Below are 13,959 nucleotides of genomic sequence, written 5' to 3'. Positions count from 1 at the left end.
GTCAGTATAAAAGTCATACTAGAGAAAGCTTCGCAGATTATGTATTCACCGTCTGGCCCACAGTCCTGCCAGCGGTTGTGCCAGCGGAGTTTACGCCCAAACATACCCTTGGCACAGCAATAGGTGCAGTAGTGCGAAACTAAATGCATCATGATTTTGCATCCTTTGCCTTTATTAAATGAGCTTCTTAAGATGTTAAAACCCACTTGCTTATTATGCATTCTGCTTATCTGGGATTACACGGTAATAGCAACATGCAAGCTAAAAGCTGTCTCATTAGTAACCTCACTCGAAAACACAATATTCCCCCCAGTAGCCAATTCCAACACCAGTAAAAACAGTGTTAGTATGGAAATGTGAATTGTAAACGTCTTCCAGATGTTCAACTTATTAGTACAAACCTAGGAGACACCAGTTCTTCTTAATGAATGGTCTGTGATTGCTGGGCTCTCTAAGTACACTTACATGCCAAAAGTGATGGGATAGCAGTATGTTAATTGATTGTAAAGTGGCTTGAGAATGTCGACACCTGTATAAGTTGTGAGATGATATCTTGTGAGTGAGGTTGATCAGTGGCAAGGCAATGTATCAGAGATCAAAGAAGACATGATAGTGAGTGCCAGATGGATGGGATATTCCATTTCTGAAGTTGTGTGGGCATTTAACACTCTTTGATCCACAATGTCATGTGTGTATGAGGAATACATCATAGAAGGTATTACCACCCATAGTGGACTGTGCAGTGGCTTAGTGCTTAATAATTGCGACCAGCAGCATCCGGCTAGAATTGTCCATGCAAACAGACAAGCGACTCTGGTAGAAATCACACCTGGGCTCGTGAGGTTGCTACCTGGACCCTAGAGGACTGGCAATATGTGGCATGGTCCAATGAGTCATAGTACCAGTTTTTTTTAGACTGATGGTAATGTTTGTGTGTGGCATAGACTCCAGTTGACAACAAGACACTTTTCAGGCTGGTGGTGGTTCCATATTGGTGTAGGGTGTGTTCTCATGGCATGACTTCGGTTCAATGTTCCACCTAACCATGTCATTGACTGGTGCCTGCTATGTTTCAGTGCTAGGTGACCATTTGTAGCCCTTCATGGACTTCATATACCCTACAATGATAGTCTATTCCAGCAGGATAATGCACCGTGCCATCGGGTCCAAGTTATCCAGAATTGGTTCAAGGAGCCACCTTGAGAGTTGCTATGAATGGTGTGCCATGCACATTCGCCCGACCTCAGCCCAATCGAGGATTTTATGGGATCATTTTTATGGGATGTGTTGGAGAGGTCCATTTGCACCTACTAATACCACAGAGCTGTGGGTGGCTTCCCAGGAAGCATGGCTCAACATCCCTCCAGATGTCTTTTATCCACTTGTGGAATTAATGCCATATTGAGTTGCTGAACATTGCTGGGCTAGAGGAGGTCCAACATAGTATTAGCTCCTGTCCTATGACTTTTGGCACATCAATGTATATGGGTCTAACCTCCAAAAGGTGTTCATATTTATGGAAAGGCTGCATTCAGATGGTCTTGGGCGTAACTGGCATCAGAGACGTAACCTGAAGGTCCTCAGCCCCAATGCAAACTATGTAATAAAGCCCCTCACCTATCATATGCCATTTATAATACTGGTGTCCCCTTAGGTACTAGGGCTCGGAACGGACTACTATCTCTGCATTCTTATAGCCACGTGGGCCTTAATAGGTGAGTTTGGGATCGGAATGTAATGCTTCTGTACCGGAAGACTGCGCAAATATGTAATATACACAGGAGAAAAATAATACACTCTATTAAAGGAGTTAACTTCATATAAATATGAGCACATAGATTTCAGTTCGGCCCATAAAAGCCGACTGCCACTTATTACAACATCTTAGCAGATTTTCCTTCATATAAATCACTGCTCTAGAACATGCGAGGATGTCTGTAAACTGCTCGTTAGCACTAACGACAAAGCACCCTAATGGTGTGCAGGTGTGGGTTATATATCCAGTACAAAGGCTCCTCTAGGGCTGTGGCAAGTAACATGAGGCTCATTGGTAAATATATATGGTGCCGTCCATGGTTGTGGCCTAAGGGTATGGCAGCACAAGTAGGGTGTGCTAAGAATTTTCCATGCCGAAATTCAGTGCAGAAAATCCCCAGCATTTATAGTAGCAGCGAACGGGATGCGATTCACACAAAACAAAACCTCATCTGCACAAAATCCACTCGGAAATGGAGAAGTGATGCCGATTTATAAGGGTGAAATCTGTGGGAAACATGGGGAGTTTCTTAACAAAAACTGCACTATTTGGTAGAGCTACAGTAGATACACAGTGAAGTTTTGGGAGTGCACCCACTTCATGTGTTCAGACCTTTAGGCCTTGTTCACAGGGGCAAAATCCATTTTGGAAAAATTTGAAATGGATTTGTCCCATTTTCCACAGCAGGAATATGAGGCTGAACTTTGGATTTCTGCTCCGAATTTCATTTTCAATAATGATAATACACACTCTATCTATCTATCTATCTATCTATCTATGTAATATCTATGTTTTTGTCTATCTATCTCATATCCATCTATCTATCTATCTATCTCATAACTATCTATCTATATCATATCTATCTATCTATCTATCTATCTATCTATCTATCTATCTATCTCATATCTATCTATCTCATATCCATCTATCTATCTCATATCTATCTATCTATGTAATATCTATGTTTTTGTCTATCTATCTCATATCCATCTACCTATCTCCTATCTATCTATCTATCTATCTATCTATCTATCTATCTATCTCCTATCTATCTATCTATCTATCTATCTCATATCTATCTATCTCTCTATCTATCTCATATCTATCTATCTATCTATCTATCTATCTCCTATCTATCTCTCTATCTATCTCATATCTATCTATCTCCTATCTATCTATCTATCTATCTATCTATCTATCTATCTATCTATCTATCTATCTCCTATCTATCGATCTATCTATCTATCTATCTATCTATCTATCTATCTCCTATCTATCTATCTCATATCTATCCATCTATCTATCTCCTATCTATCTATCTATCTATCTATCTATCTATCTCCTATCTATCTATCTCCTATCTATCTATCTATCTATCTATCTCATATCTATCTATCTATCTCCTATCTATCTATCTATCTATCTATCTCATATCTATCTATCTCCTATCTATCTATCTATCTATCTATCTCCTATCTATCTCCTATCTATCTATCTATCTATCTATCTCCTATCTATCTATCTATCTATCTATCTATCTATCTATCTATCTATCTATCTATCTATCTATCTCATATCTATCTATCTATCTCCTATCTATTATCTATCTATCTATCTATCTATCTCAAATCTCTCTATCTATCTTCTATCTATCTATCTATCTATCTATTTCATATCTATCTATCTCAAATCTCTCTATCTATCTTCTATCTATCTATCTATCTATCTATCTATCTCCTATCTATCCATCTCATATCTATCTATCTATCTATCTATCTATCTATCTATCTATCTATCTATCTATCTATCTCATATCTATCTATCTATCTCATATCTCTCTACCTATCTACCTATCTATCTATCTATCTATCTATCTATCTATCCATCAATCTATCTCCTATCTATCTATCTATCTATCTATCTATCTATCTATCTATCTATCTATCTATCTATCTATCTATCTATCTATCTATCTATCTATCTATCTATCTATCTATCTATCTATCTATCATGCTGCCTTCTACTTGCCATATCCAAAAGCATGCAGCTCTGAAACACAATTCAAACACATAATAATCGCCCTAAAAAGGAGGCACAAGGGATTTTCTGTAATAATTATGTTCATTTTTTAATTCTCAGTCAAATTATTTTACATGGGTCTGGCGGCGACGGGGGAGGGGAGGGGTTTAGGCTTATCACAGAATAAAACATCAACTATTTACAATTTTAACAAAATCAATGCAGAGAAAACGGCAGAACCATAACAAACAATATTAACAAAAGAAAAAAATTCCAACAATTTTAGATATTTATATAAAAAGTGCTCTAAAAAATTATTATTTTTTTTAAAATAGCAAAAATGCTGCAATTAGGATTTGTTACAGAAAAGACAACATAGATAGTAAAATAAAGGCACATTATTTGTTGTGTTTCATATTAAATAATGGTAACTAGGCCCAAAAAATGACCTCTGACCTCACAGGTCGGGATAGAAAGGTTATGACCTCTGACTAAGTGCTTTAGCCGATACCGCTGATACGGCTGAATGAATTGATCTATTGCAATTCTTCATTGCTCCCCTAAGCATTACTCCATTAGCCTAAGGATATCTGAAAATCGTTGTATGCTTGGGCCAAGTGACTTTGGCTTATACGATCTTGTAACCTAACCCTTCCAATGCCTAATTGCAACACATGCAAAAAGCCAAAGGAGCGGATATTTGGCAAAGTGTTCCAACTATATAGCTCCGAAAAACTGGGCTCACAGTGCAAATCATGACTTCAAGTCATACCTGTCATTAAAAGGGATGTGCAGGGTTAGAAAAACAGGGCTGCTTCCTTTTAAAAAGAGCGCACCCCTGTCCACAGATTTTGTGAGGTACCACGACTCAGCCCCATTTGCTTCAATAAAGCTGCAATACCTGGCACAACCTATTGAAAAGTGTGGCGCTGTTTCTGTTAGAAAGTAGCCATGTTTTTCTAATCCCTTGAATCTGCATTGTTGCAATCACCAGAGGACTCTTTGCCAGAACACATAAGGAGAGAGACAGAGGTCGAGGGGAAGTCATTATGATAACAGAGTACACGAAGCAGTTACGTATATGGCTTATGCTCAATATTGTCTACTAGGTTTTCACAGACCTGTTTGCTATCAGATTTCTCAAGTTACTTTTTAATGCAATTAACCACAGTGTTTGAGGTACCTATTACCTATAATACCTGCTCTATGTACAATAGAAAATCTAGAATACAGTGGACAGCACATCAGAGTTATGATAGGAAGTTTGGCGGAGCTTGAGTATGGTGGCTTTAAGTTCCCCAAAAAGTTCTTATTAGATACTTTTCATGGGTTCAAGGCAATTTTGGGTGAGACCATTCCATTACTAGACTATTCGTTCAACATCCTTGAAGTGTCCAACATATCCTTTCGATTAACGGCATCAGTGGTATGACTCAAGAGGTCTACCTGGTGGAAGTGTCTATCTTGTGCTTCATGGGTCCATGTCTCATATATACTTAGCTGCAAATGTTCCTGAAATCTTGTAGGACAGCTAAATACATGGAAGACAAAGAGTGAGAGCACCATGGCAAGGACTTGTTCAAAGTGACGTTTTGTTTTTGGGTGGAAATCTTGAGAACAACCTATGATTTGGCTTTTGGCTATTGTTGGGACCAACAACACCTTGTGCGTTTCCGTAGAAGTAAAAGCTATTTTGTCTAAAGATAGAAGCTACACTAAGTAAGAAAAGCAAGAAATCTTGGTATATTAGGTTTTGTTTGGAATGTAGGTCAATACTAACAGTTAGTAAAATCTAATACCAAGAGTAACCACCTAGTCTTGACTAAACCTTGCACCAAAAAAAGTGGTTCTAATCAGAACCCAACTGGTGTCCTTGAAGAACTGGACTACTCAATCTACCAAGCTGGCCAATTCAGGAACCAGTAGATCTTACCATATGTGGGAAACAGAATTTGAAACTGACTGATACTATCTTAGAGGATTTGAGGGTGGTATAGGATTGTAGACTAATGGTCCATTTTCCCTTTAGGTCCTCCTAATCACATAACTGAAGCAGGAAGCACATTCTATATGTTTTTGACATTATATATGGAGACACAGAGAGAATTGATGCATAAGAAAAACTGATGTTACCAATAACAACCAACCAGATTCTAACTGCCATTGGTTTGAGGGATTTTAAAGGAGTTTTAGAGAGGTTTTCAAGCTCTAAATTATTAATGACCTATCCTCAAAATAGATCATCGATAGCTAATCAGTGACGGTCCGCCACCTGGGACTCTCACGATCAACTTTTCACCATTCAATGGGCCTGTGATGGCAATACCATGTTAGGCCACTGCACAATGTATGGAGCTGTCTTCTTCCGGCTCTGTACACTGAAGCAGTAGCCAGGCAGGGATCATTAGTTGATCAGCGGGAGTACGGGATGGCAAATTCCCACTGGTCAGCTATTGATGTCCTATCCTGAGGATATTTAAAGCTGGATAACCCCATTTAGCAGGGTTTTCCAAGATTAGAAAAAGTTTAAAAATGTTTTCTTCCAGGAACAGACATTTCAAATGACTAGTTACAATGGGTAATGAAAACTTTATTATGGACACCATTTTGCATTAGTGTCTATTGTGTTGGCTATTGTTTGTGTAATGGGGGAGTATCTAGCAATAAGAGGGTTACCCTGATATATGTAAGACTTCTCACTAGTATCTGGTCCATTCTATGTATGGAACGTGCTATATCTGTCCATTTTATCCCTGAGTGTGTCACAGTCTGGAGGTATTGAAGATGGCTGTCTATAGGATTGCTATATAACAAGGCTGTAGTTGACCGCACATACGGATGACAGCCAACGGATCCTAGTAATTTATGAGATTTGTGTCACATAACATGGTGTCATATTAGCTTCATTTATTAGTTCCACATTTTATTTGAAGGAGGCCATGATAATTGCGTCTCTTAATGTTTTTGAAGTTAGTACCCAACAATTCACCAGGTAGTAGGTACAACATAGTTTGGAGGCACATGCTTTTTGGATGTCAACAGGGTTCATAAGAAGCACTGTAGTTGACAGGAACACTTTTAGACATGTTTAGTAAGTAGAATGTACTAGATGATACATGATCCGGGGATCTAAGAGGCTGCCATCAATAATTGGACTTCAAATTTTACATGTGGGGATGTAGTCGTTATTGGGAACATAACCTTAGGATTGAAAAAAAGCTACTTTTATACAATACTTGCATTAGAGTGCATTGATATGGCATGGTACTATGGTATAGTGTACTAAGTATAGTGGGTATTTCATTGGTACCACTATGGATGATTGTCTAGGAGCCTGATGATAGTCATGGCTTTGTATACATCTAGGTACTTGGCAATAATACTAGCTTGAGCTCTGCTGGCTGTCCCAATTGATGGTCTACATATACACAAGTCTAAGTCCTTATGGGTTAATAAGGCTTCATGTTTGATCCCTAGAAACTCTAGATATTGGTCCACATGAATACTGGTGGTCCAATGCACACGCCTATGGTGTAGTACAACTTTGGTAATTTTCCGGGTTTCCCGAAACTATGGCTAAGTCATCTAATAGTAGCACACTGGACATCATGTATGGTATCTGAATTAAAAGTAATATCCTTTTGCAAAGTTTACAGTGCACCCATTCCCTACACAGTGAAGGCTACCAGTTGAGGAACTGATGACAAGTCTTGACATACAACATGCCCAAGTTGTTACTTCTTGCTAGTAACCTTAAGGGCTTCCTGTTGGCTTAAACAAAATGACTTCCTCTACGTTGGGTGGGTGTTTCTGGGAGATATCTTTTTCAATGTTCGGTCATAATCTTTGGGTTAAATATGGTCCATCTGAGTGAGATACAATCGTAAGATTCTTTTGAAGTACTGTGACAGCACCCAGTCGACAAACTCTCCATAGGGTAGCAGCCATTTGGGTTATTGGAGGGAAGGGAATGGGTCACCAATCGAGGCCTATAAAACAATGAAAAACTGTAGATTAAAATAAAAAAGACTGACTATAGAAGAAGGTGGGTGCACCTTTGAATTCTCAAAGCAACGTCTTGAAGATTCATAGTTCACGTTTCCTTATCATCCCAAAGTCTTATGGTCCATCACAGTGAGAAACCTGGAGATACAGGACATGAAAGGTCCATAGAGAATATTACACACCACAATACTGAAAATTATGATTCAGTGCAGACGGATTGTCCGTTAATACTGGGTAAAAAGGGTAGCTGGGGGGATTTTGAGGGGCAAAGGGCAAACTTTCCTTCACATCTCGTGCGGAATGTTCCATTGAAACATTTCAACATGGAACATCTTTCTGTCCCATTACGTCTTGATTACACTGGTGAGGTAGCAGTAGAGTCGCTGTACAAACTCTGGGCGATATCCTCCCTTTGAATTTTGCGTAGAGCTGAATACAGAGCGTCAGTGGTGGCGCAGTCCTTGCTGGACCAGTCAGAGAGCAGCGCTCGTACCGGAAACTCCTCTCTTGTAAAAGTGTCTATGATCTCATCCTGATAGCCAAGTTCTCCAGCCAGATTTTTCCAAGTCTGGTCCAAAGACCCGCTCAGAAGTTTCTCCACCTCTTCTTGCTTATGTGGTGATAGGTTATTGTATAGGTGAAGATCATTCTTGCCTGAAGAAAAGAATAGAAAATTATAATGGAAGAAGGTATCAGTACAATTCAGTTAACTGCTTAAAGGGGATGTCCACCTTCACAAAAGCTTATTCTTTTATTGATGTTTAAAAACATGAAGAAACTGCAAAACGTTCTGGCATAGAAAATTTCCACCATTTGTGTTTACAGCTTCTATGGAGACCTTTGTGTCTCCATGGTTACAGACTACAAACTAACCCAATGTAGTCTGATTCTGCTTACTACGTTAGTAAGAAGTAGGAAACACAGTTAAGCTAGAATTAAAGTGGTTGCCCATTTTAAATAAACCCTTTTTGTCAGATGATAAGCAGATCACAAGTCCTTCTACTATAACCTCCACCAATCCGCTGCAAACTGTGAGCAAGTGTTCAATTATCCTCCAGTGTCACCACAAGGGAATGAGGTATTACACACATTTTTGTTGAAATCAATGGGCTATCTATGTAATATATGGACTTGCCTGGTCATCCCAAGAGAAAACAAAGAGAGTGCAGAAGTGGGTGAAGATACCCAAAGAATAGAAGTTTAGAAGATTAGTAACACAATGCTACATATTCTTGTGAAGTGGGTAAACAATAAACCCAATATATGAGGTGCTGCCCACCCGGTGGATGCCTCGATGAGTGGATGGGTGTGTGAGAATTAAACTAAGAGCAGAAATACTGGGCAAATGGCGCAGCTCTTAATGCGAAATATAAGCTCTTGAGACCAGGATAATAACCTGACTCCTCATCATTGAACATGAAAACCAGCACATTGATGCATTTTTGGGACACATCCCTTCCCTCAGAATAGCTGGATGGAACACACTATCCAGAAGAAGATGACCCTCAATTTCTCCAGCCAAACAAGAGCCCATCTTTCGCTTTAAGAGCTGCGCCATTTGCCCAATTTTTCTGCTTTTAGTTTCATTTTCCAGAGAGAAAGCCACTCTTTGTAGCCCCTCTCCATTTCATTTTTTCTAATAGATAAGTGTACTAAATAATCATATCAACTATTTCATTATGCCCACCCCACCTTCTTATGCAGGAGTGGGTGGCATTATATAGTTTACTCATGTTCATCAATGGAGGTTGCATACTTCTATAGGGATCAATGGCTATATCCCAAATTTATGGATAGGACTATATGAGCAAAGACTCCCCTCCTATGCACATTGGTGGCCCCAGAGGTCAGTGGATGAAAATATATTACAGTATAAATCAAGTCGAGCAAGGTACAATTTCTCCTTGTGGAGACCACCAAGGTGGAGTGTGGAGACTTTTAGGCCATGCAATGCTCCTCTGGGAAATTTGGTATGCAAATGAGCACGTGTAATGCTCAGTCAATTTGATCCAGTTTATATATTCCCGGAGAATCCTATAAATAAATTTACACGCAGTCTTGGTGGTAGCCGAGCTCATATAAGAGTACAGAGGGTTATTTGTCCCCAGATTTCACGGATCAGGATTACCGCACCCTCGAGTACTATATGTTCCTGTTTTATTATGTAGATTGGTAAAGTAACACTAATATTTCCCTCATTTTAACCTTGGCTCCGTTCAACACCCTAAACCCCAGGAACTCTACACCGCTGCACCGCTCAGTGAATGCACAGCTATGTCAATTTCCTTTTTATCTTTCGGTGAACTGAAAATGTAATAAAACATTGGCATAAAATCAGTTTTTTTGACACCTACAAGGCAAAAGAATATGATATATTCAGGCATTTATACGAGCGGCAGAGTTACAGACAGTACATGTGACAAGTTTTCACTTGCTGGGTTTCTCTGGGTGGCTCTCAATATATCAAGCTCAATATATGACTTGTCAGGAGTAAGGTGTGAGGAAGAGATTGTACTGTGTATTAAAAAAGGAAAAGAAAAATACGTCGATAACCTTAAAAGGGGTTACAATAAAAAAAATCTGTTTATGTCAGGAAACAGTGCCACTCTTATCCAAAGGCTGACTTTGGTATTGCAACTCAGTTCCATTCATTTTAATGGCAGTGAGCTGCAATACCTGATATAGCCTATAGAGCAGGGTGGTGCTGTTGCTGGAAAAAAAATGAAATGTTACATAGCACCCATTGGAGCATGAGTTTTTGCAGATCTTCCATACCTTGCGTGTGTCCTGTAGTTTGCTCAGCTGTGCTGTCACTATTCACAGAGATTCCACTGTCACTATGAAGCTTCTCTCCTTCTGGGGATGGGGTCTGGTTCACCGGATGACTGTTACCCCCTTGTTTGTTCTGTTTACAGCTGTTCCACCTGTGGAAATATAGTGTAATAAGTTTTGACTAGTAATGAGTGAACTTTTAAAAAAGTTTGGTTCTGCCACCTCGTCAAACTTTTGGAAAATTAATTTGAACTAAAACTGGTGTGTAGCACTGTCGAAGATCCATAAAAGCCCTGTATAACACTCGGAGAGGGCTTTTAGGACTTTTAGACAGTGTTACACACCAGTCTTCTGGACTAGTGTTGAGCGAACTGAACCAGTAAAACCCTGTTTCGAGTAGAGCTTCACTCAAAGCCCAGTTCTGGGTCATGCCGAACCAGGCTTTTAGCAAAGTTTGACCCGGAACAGGGTTCTACTGGTTCGGTTTACTGAACACTACTGTTGATGCATATTTCTTATACAATTCCCACCTATTTAGGTTGGAATGCATAGAGCTGAGGCACATGGGTACCATACAACATTGCCATACAATAGAATTCAAGAGACTATATGGACATCTCCTCTAGGATAAAGCCACCATGGCATTCAACTCACTCAGATGAATAAGAGACCATGCAAAACATGGTTGTGCCAAGTCCACCATAGAGGGAACCACTCTTTGTAGTGCCTCTCTTTGCTCTGATTCATAGAGGGAGTCCCAAACAAGGGATTTCCTTTGATGATGTCCATATGCCTTAATAGGCCACATGGAATAGGCTTGTCCTGATATATTTCATGAAGACAATGGCCTTTTTAGCCCATCAACTCAAATATAAAGTTGACCCTAATGCCAGATGAATTTCTTCCTATCTTCATCTATGAATCATGGCAACGAAAACATTGGCAAGCATATATTGCCGATGGGCGCTGTATGCAGCCATAGCCCATTTTGTTTTCATGTAGATTGTAGATCAATAACTGTGAAGTTGGTCTTGCAAGATTTGATAATCCTCATAAATACTGCTAAGATGGCCTACCAAGAACAGCATTGAGTGGCATGATTAGGAGTGGTGTACTATACTATTATGGAGGATGACTGCTTGGGTACTCATGCAAAGGTATGAGGAGGAGGAGGACTCACCGTTTAAAGACTATGAATGCCACCAGTCCTGCGATAACAGCTGCCAAAATGGAGCAGTAGACAGGGATGAGGTTCTCAGTAGCCCCACTAGGAGTGATAGGTTCAGTACCCTCAGTAGATGGTATGATAGTCTCCATTTCTACCAGCGTGCTATCCTGAATAGTGGTATTCGTGCTGAGAGTAAAAGGTGTCACTGATGCCATCCGTGGATTGGGATCTGAGAAGACGAACAGAAAAACAAAAACTTAGCTTTATACAGTATTTCATGTACTTTATTGCCTCGTATTAACTTGTCATGGACATTTCTGGTATACTTGGGGGACATTGCTAAATCTCAGAGAGGGACAATGGAGGTATCACAAAAAAGGGGCATTTAGGATAATTTGATAGTTGAACACAGGTTCTAGGACTAGGAATCTACAGGGGCTCGAAGAAGGGATAAGATACAAGTTGCTGAGGTCAAGAACCAATACATTTGTCAGCAGTGCCACCAAGTGCTTTACTATAGCATGACCCATTTGTGTAAATGTGTGTACTGGCTTGTACTACGTGCTATACTGGACACTTTTATTTGGCATTGGGGGAATTAAACAAATTGATCCATTGATTATTCTGACTGGCATTATGGAGCCGGCAAGGAATTTTTTCCCAAAAAAATAAGGGATAAATGGGCTTCTGCCTCAATGTTTTTTTTTTGCCTTCCTCTGGATCAACAAGGGGGGTGGAAACAGGTTGAACTGGATGGACATTTGTCTTTTTTCGGCCTAACATATTATGATTGTGCCCTCCACTACAAATAGGGGTCAGACATGAACAGAATAAGCTGTGTATTATGCACGCCGTGGACTGGGCATTCTTTAATTGGCATTTGAAGATATTTCAAAAAATTGACTTCTTCCCAGTAGTAGTTGTAGGTATACTAGAAGCAAAACTTTTTTTATTTTCTGAAATCTTTTATTTCTTATCTGAATGTGCCTTTTTATTCGCCCTCGAGCAACGCACAGGACTGTCTGCCAACCCTACAAAATATTTATAGTGACTTAATCTCCTTGTACCCTCATTTTGAAGATTTGCCTTAAGCAAATCATAGATCGTCTGCCAACCGTAGAAAACATTCTTGTGACAACTTTATAAGGATTTTCATGACATCCTCAGATATTGGAATGTTTAACACGGGTTTGTACTATGTCTTATATGGTGGCCTCACATAATTTCAGCTCGTGGCTAGTGGGTTATCCAGGATGAGAAAAAGGGTCTTCATGTTTTCCAAAAACACTCCTGTACATGAGTGGTTTATCGTATTGCAACTTAGCTCTATGGGACTGGGCTGCAATACCAGCATAGTGCATCTACAAGAATGGTGCCAATTTTGGCAAAAATGCAGCCTTCTTTTCTAATACTGGATAATGAATATTAGGCTATATAGTGGACCCACTGTAATACAGTCCATCACTTTGTGGCACAATGATGATAACCTGTTAGGAAAGGGAGACCAAACTAGGTTTGTCCCATCTCCTTTACTACTGGATGACAAAAACCCATGGGGAGCTGGTATAGAGCAACCCTAAGCTGGTGACTAGAGGTTTAACATTTAAGAGAGTTTGATGTTCCTGACCAAAGAGAAGAGGGAGAGCTGGAACAGAGATGCTGCCAACCAGTTGAATGGCTCCCCACAAGGGTGGGCGTGGGATATTGCGTGGAACAACCATAAAAATCCTGTTACACAGCTTAATCCTCTAACAAAGAAACTTTTGACCAATAAGTAGAAAAGTATATAATGGTTAGACCATAAAAAAGGCCCCAGCGCTCCAGGGGATAAACCAATCAGAGGGGAAATAAGAGTGAGAGACTTACTTCACAGGGGTGTCTCAGAAAGAGTACTCCCCTAAATCCATGGAGGCAAAATATCCCCTCAGCGGTGATACTCCCAGGAAGGAGTCCAGCAGGGAATTCAATAGTTGCCAGATAGAGGTAGTTACAAAGTAGTTATTGAAAAAGTTACTAAGCAGCTTGAAAAAGGCTCTTTATAGGGCCGAAACACGTTGCCTATTTATATTTACCCTATGGCCACATTACATCTTATATGGCCGTAGCTTTTTTATGGTCTGACCATTATATACTTTTTTTTACATATTATCCCGTATTCCGGAATCCCCAATGGCACTCTTCACATGATTGGATGCCTGACCGGCTAGGATCAATGAACCTATTGGAACCCCATTGATTA

At 39.8% G+C, this 13,959-nt stretch overlaps 1 protein-coding gene across 1 annotated transcript in view; it reads right to left on the bottom strand.

Moving 5' to 3' along the window:
- Positions 1-3,858: 3,858 nt before the first annotated feature.
- Positions 3,859-13,959, bottom strand: part of NGFR (nerve growth factor receptor) — a 77,208-nt gene continuing 67,107 nt past the window's right edge. The window contains exons 4-6 of the mRNA XM_066587834.1: positions 11,733-11,949; positions 10,556-10,704; positions 3,859-8,434 (exon numbers count right to left, since the gene is read on the bottom strand). Of these exons, the coding sequence (XP_066443931.1) occupies positions 8,136-8,434; positions 10,556-10,704; positions 11,733-11,949 (665 nt within the window). The 3' untranslated portion in view covers positions 3,859-8,135. The remainder of the gene's footprint in view (positions 8,435-10,555; positions 10,705-11,732; positions 11,950-13,959) is intronic.

This window comes from Eleutherodactylus coqui, chromosome 13, assembly GCF_035609145.1.
Source record: "Eleutherodactylus coqui strain aEleCoq1 chromosome 13, aEleCoq1.hap1, whole genome shotgun sequence".
In the NCBI taxonomy this organism is placed as follows: Eukaryota; Metazoa; Chordata; class Amphibia; order Anura; family Eleutherodactylidae; genus Eleutherodactylus; species Eleutherodactylus coqui.
This window is presented reverse-complemented; position numbering and strand designations above follow the sequence as displayed.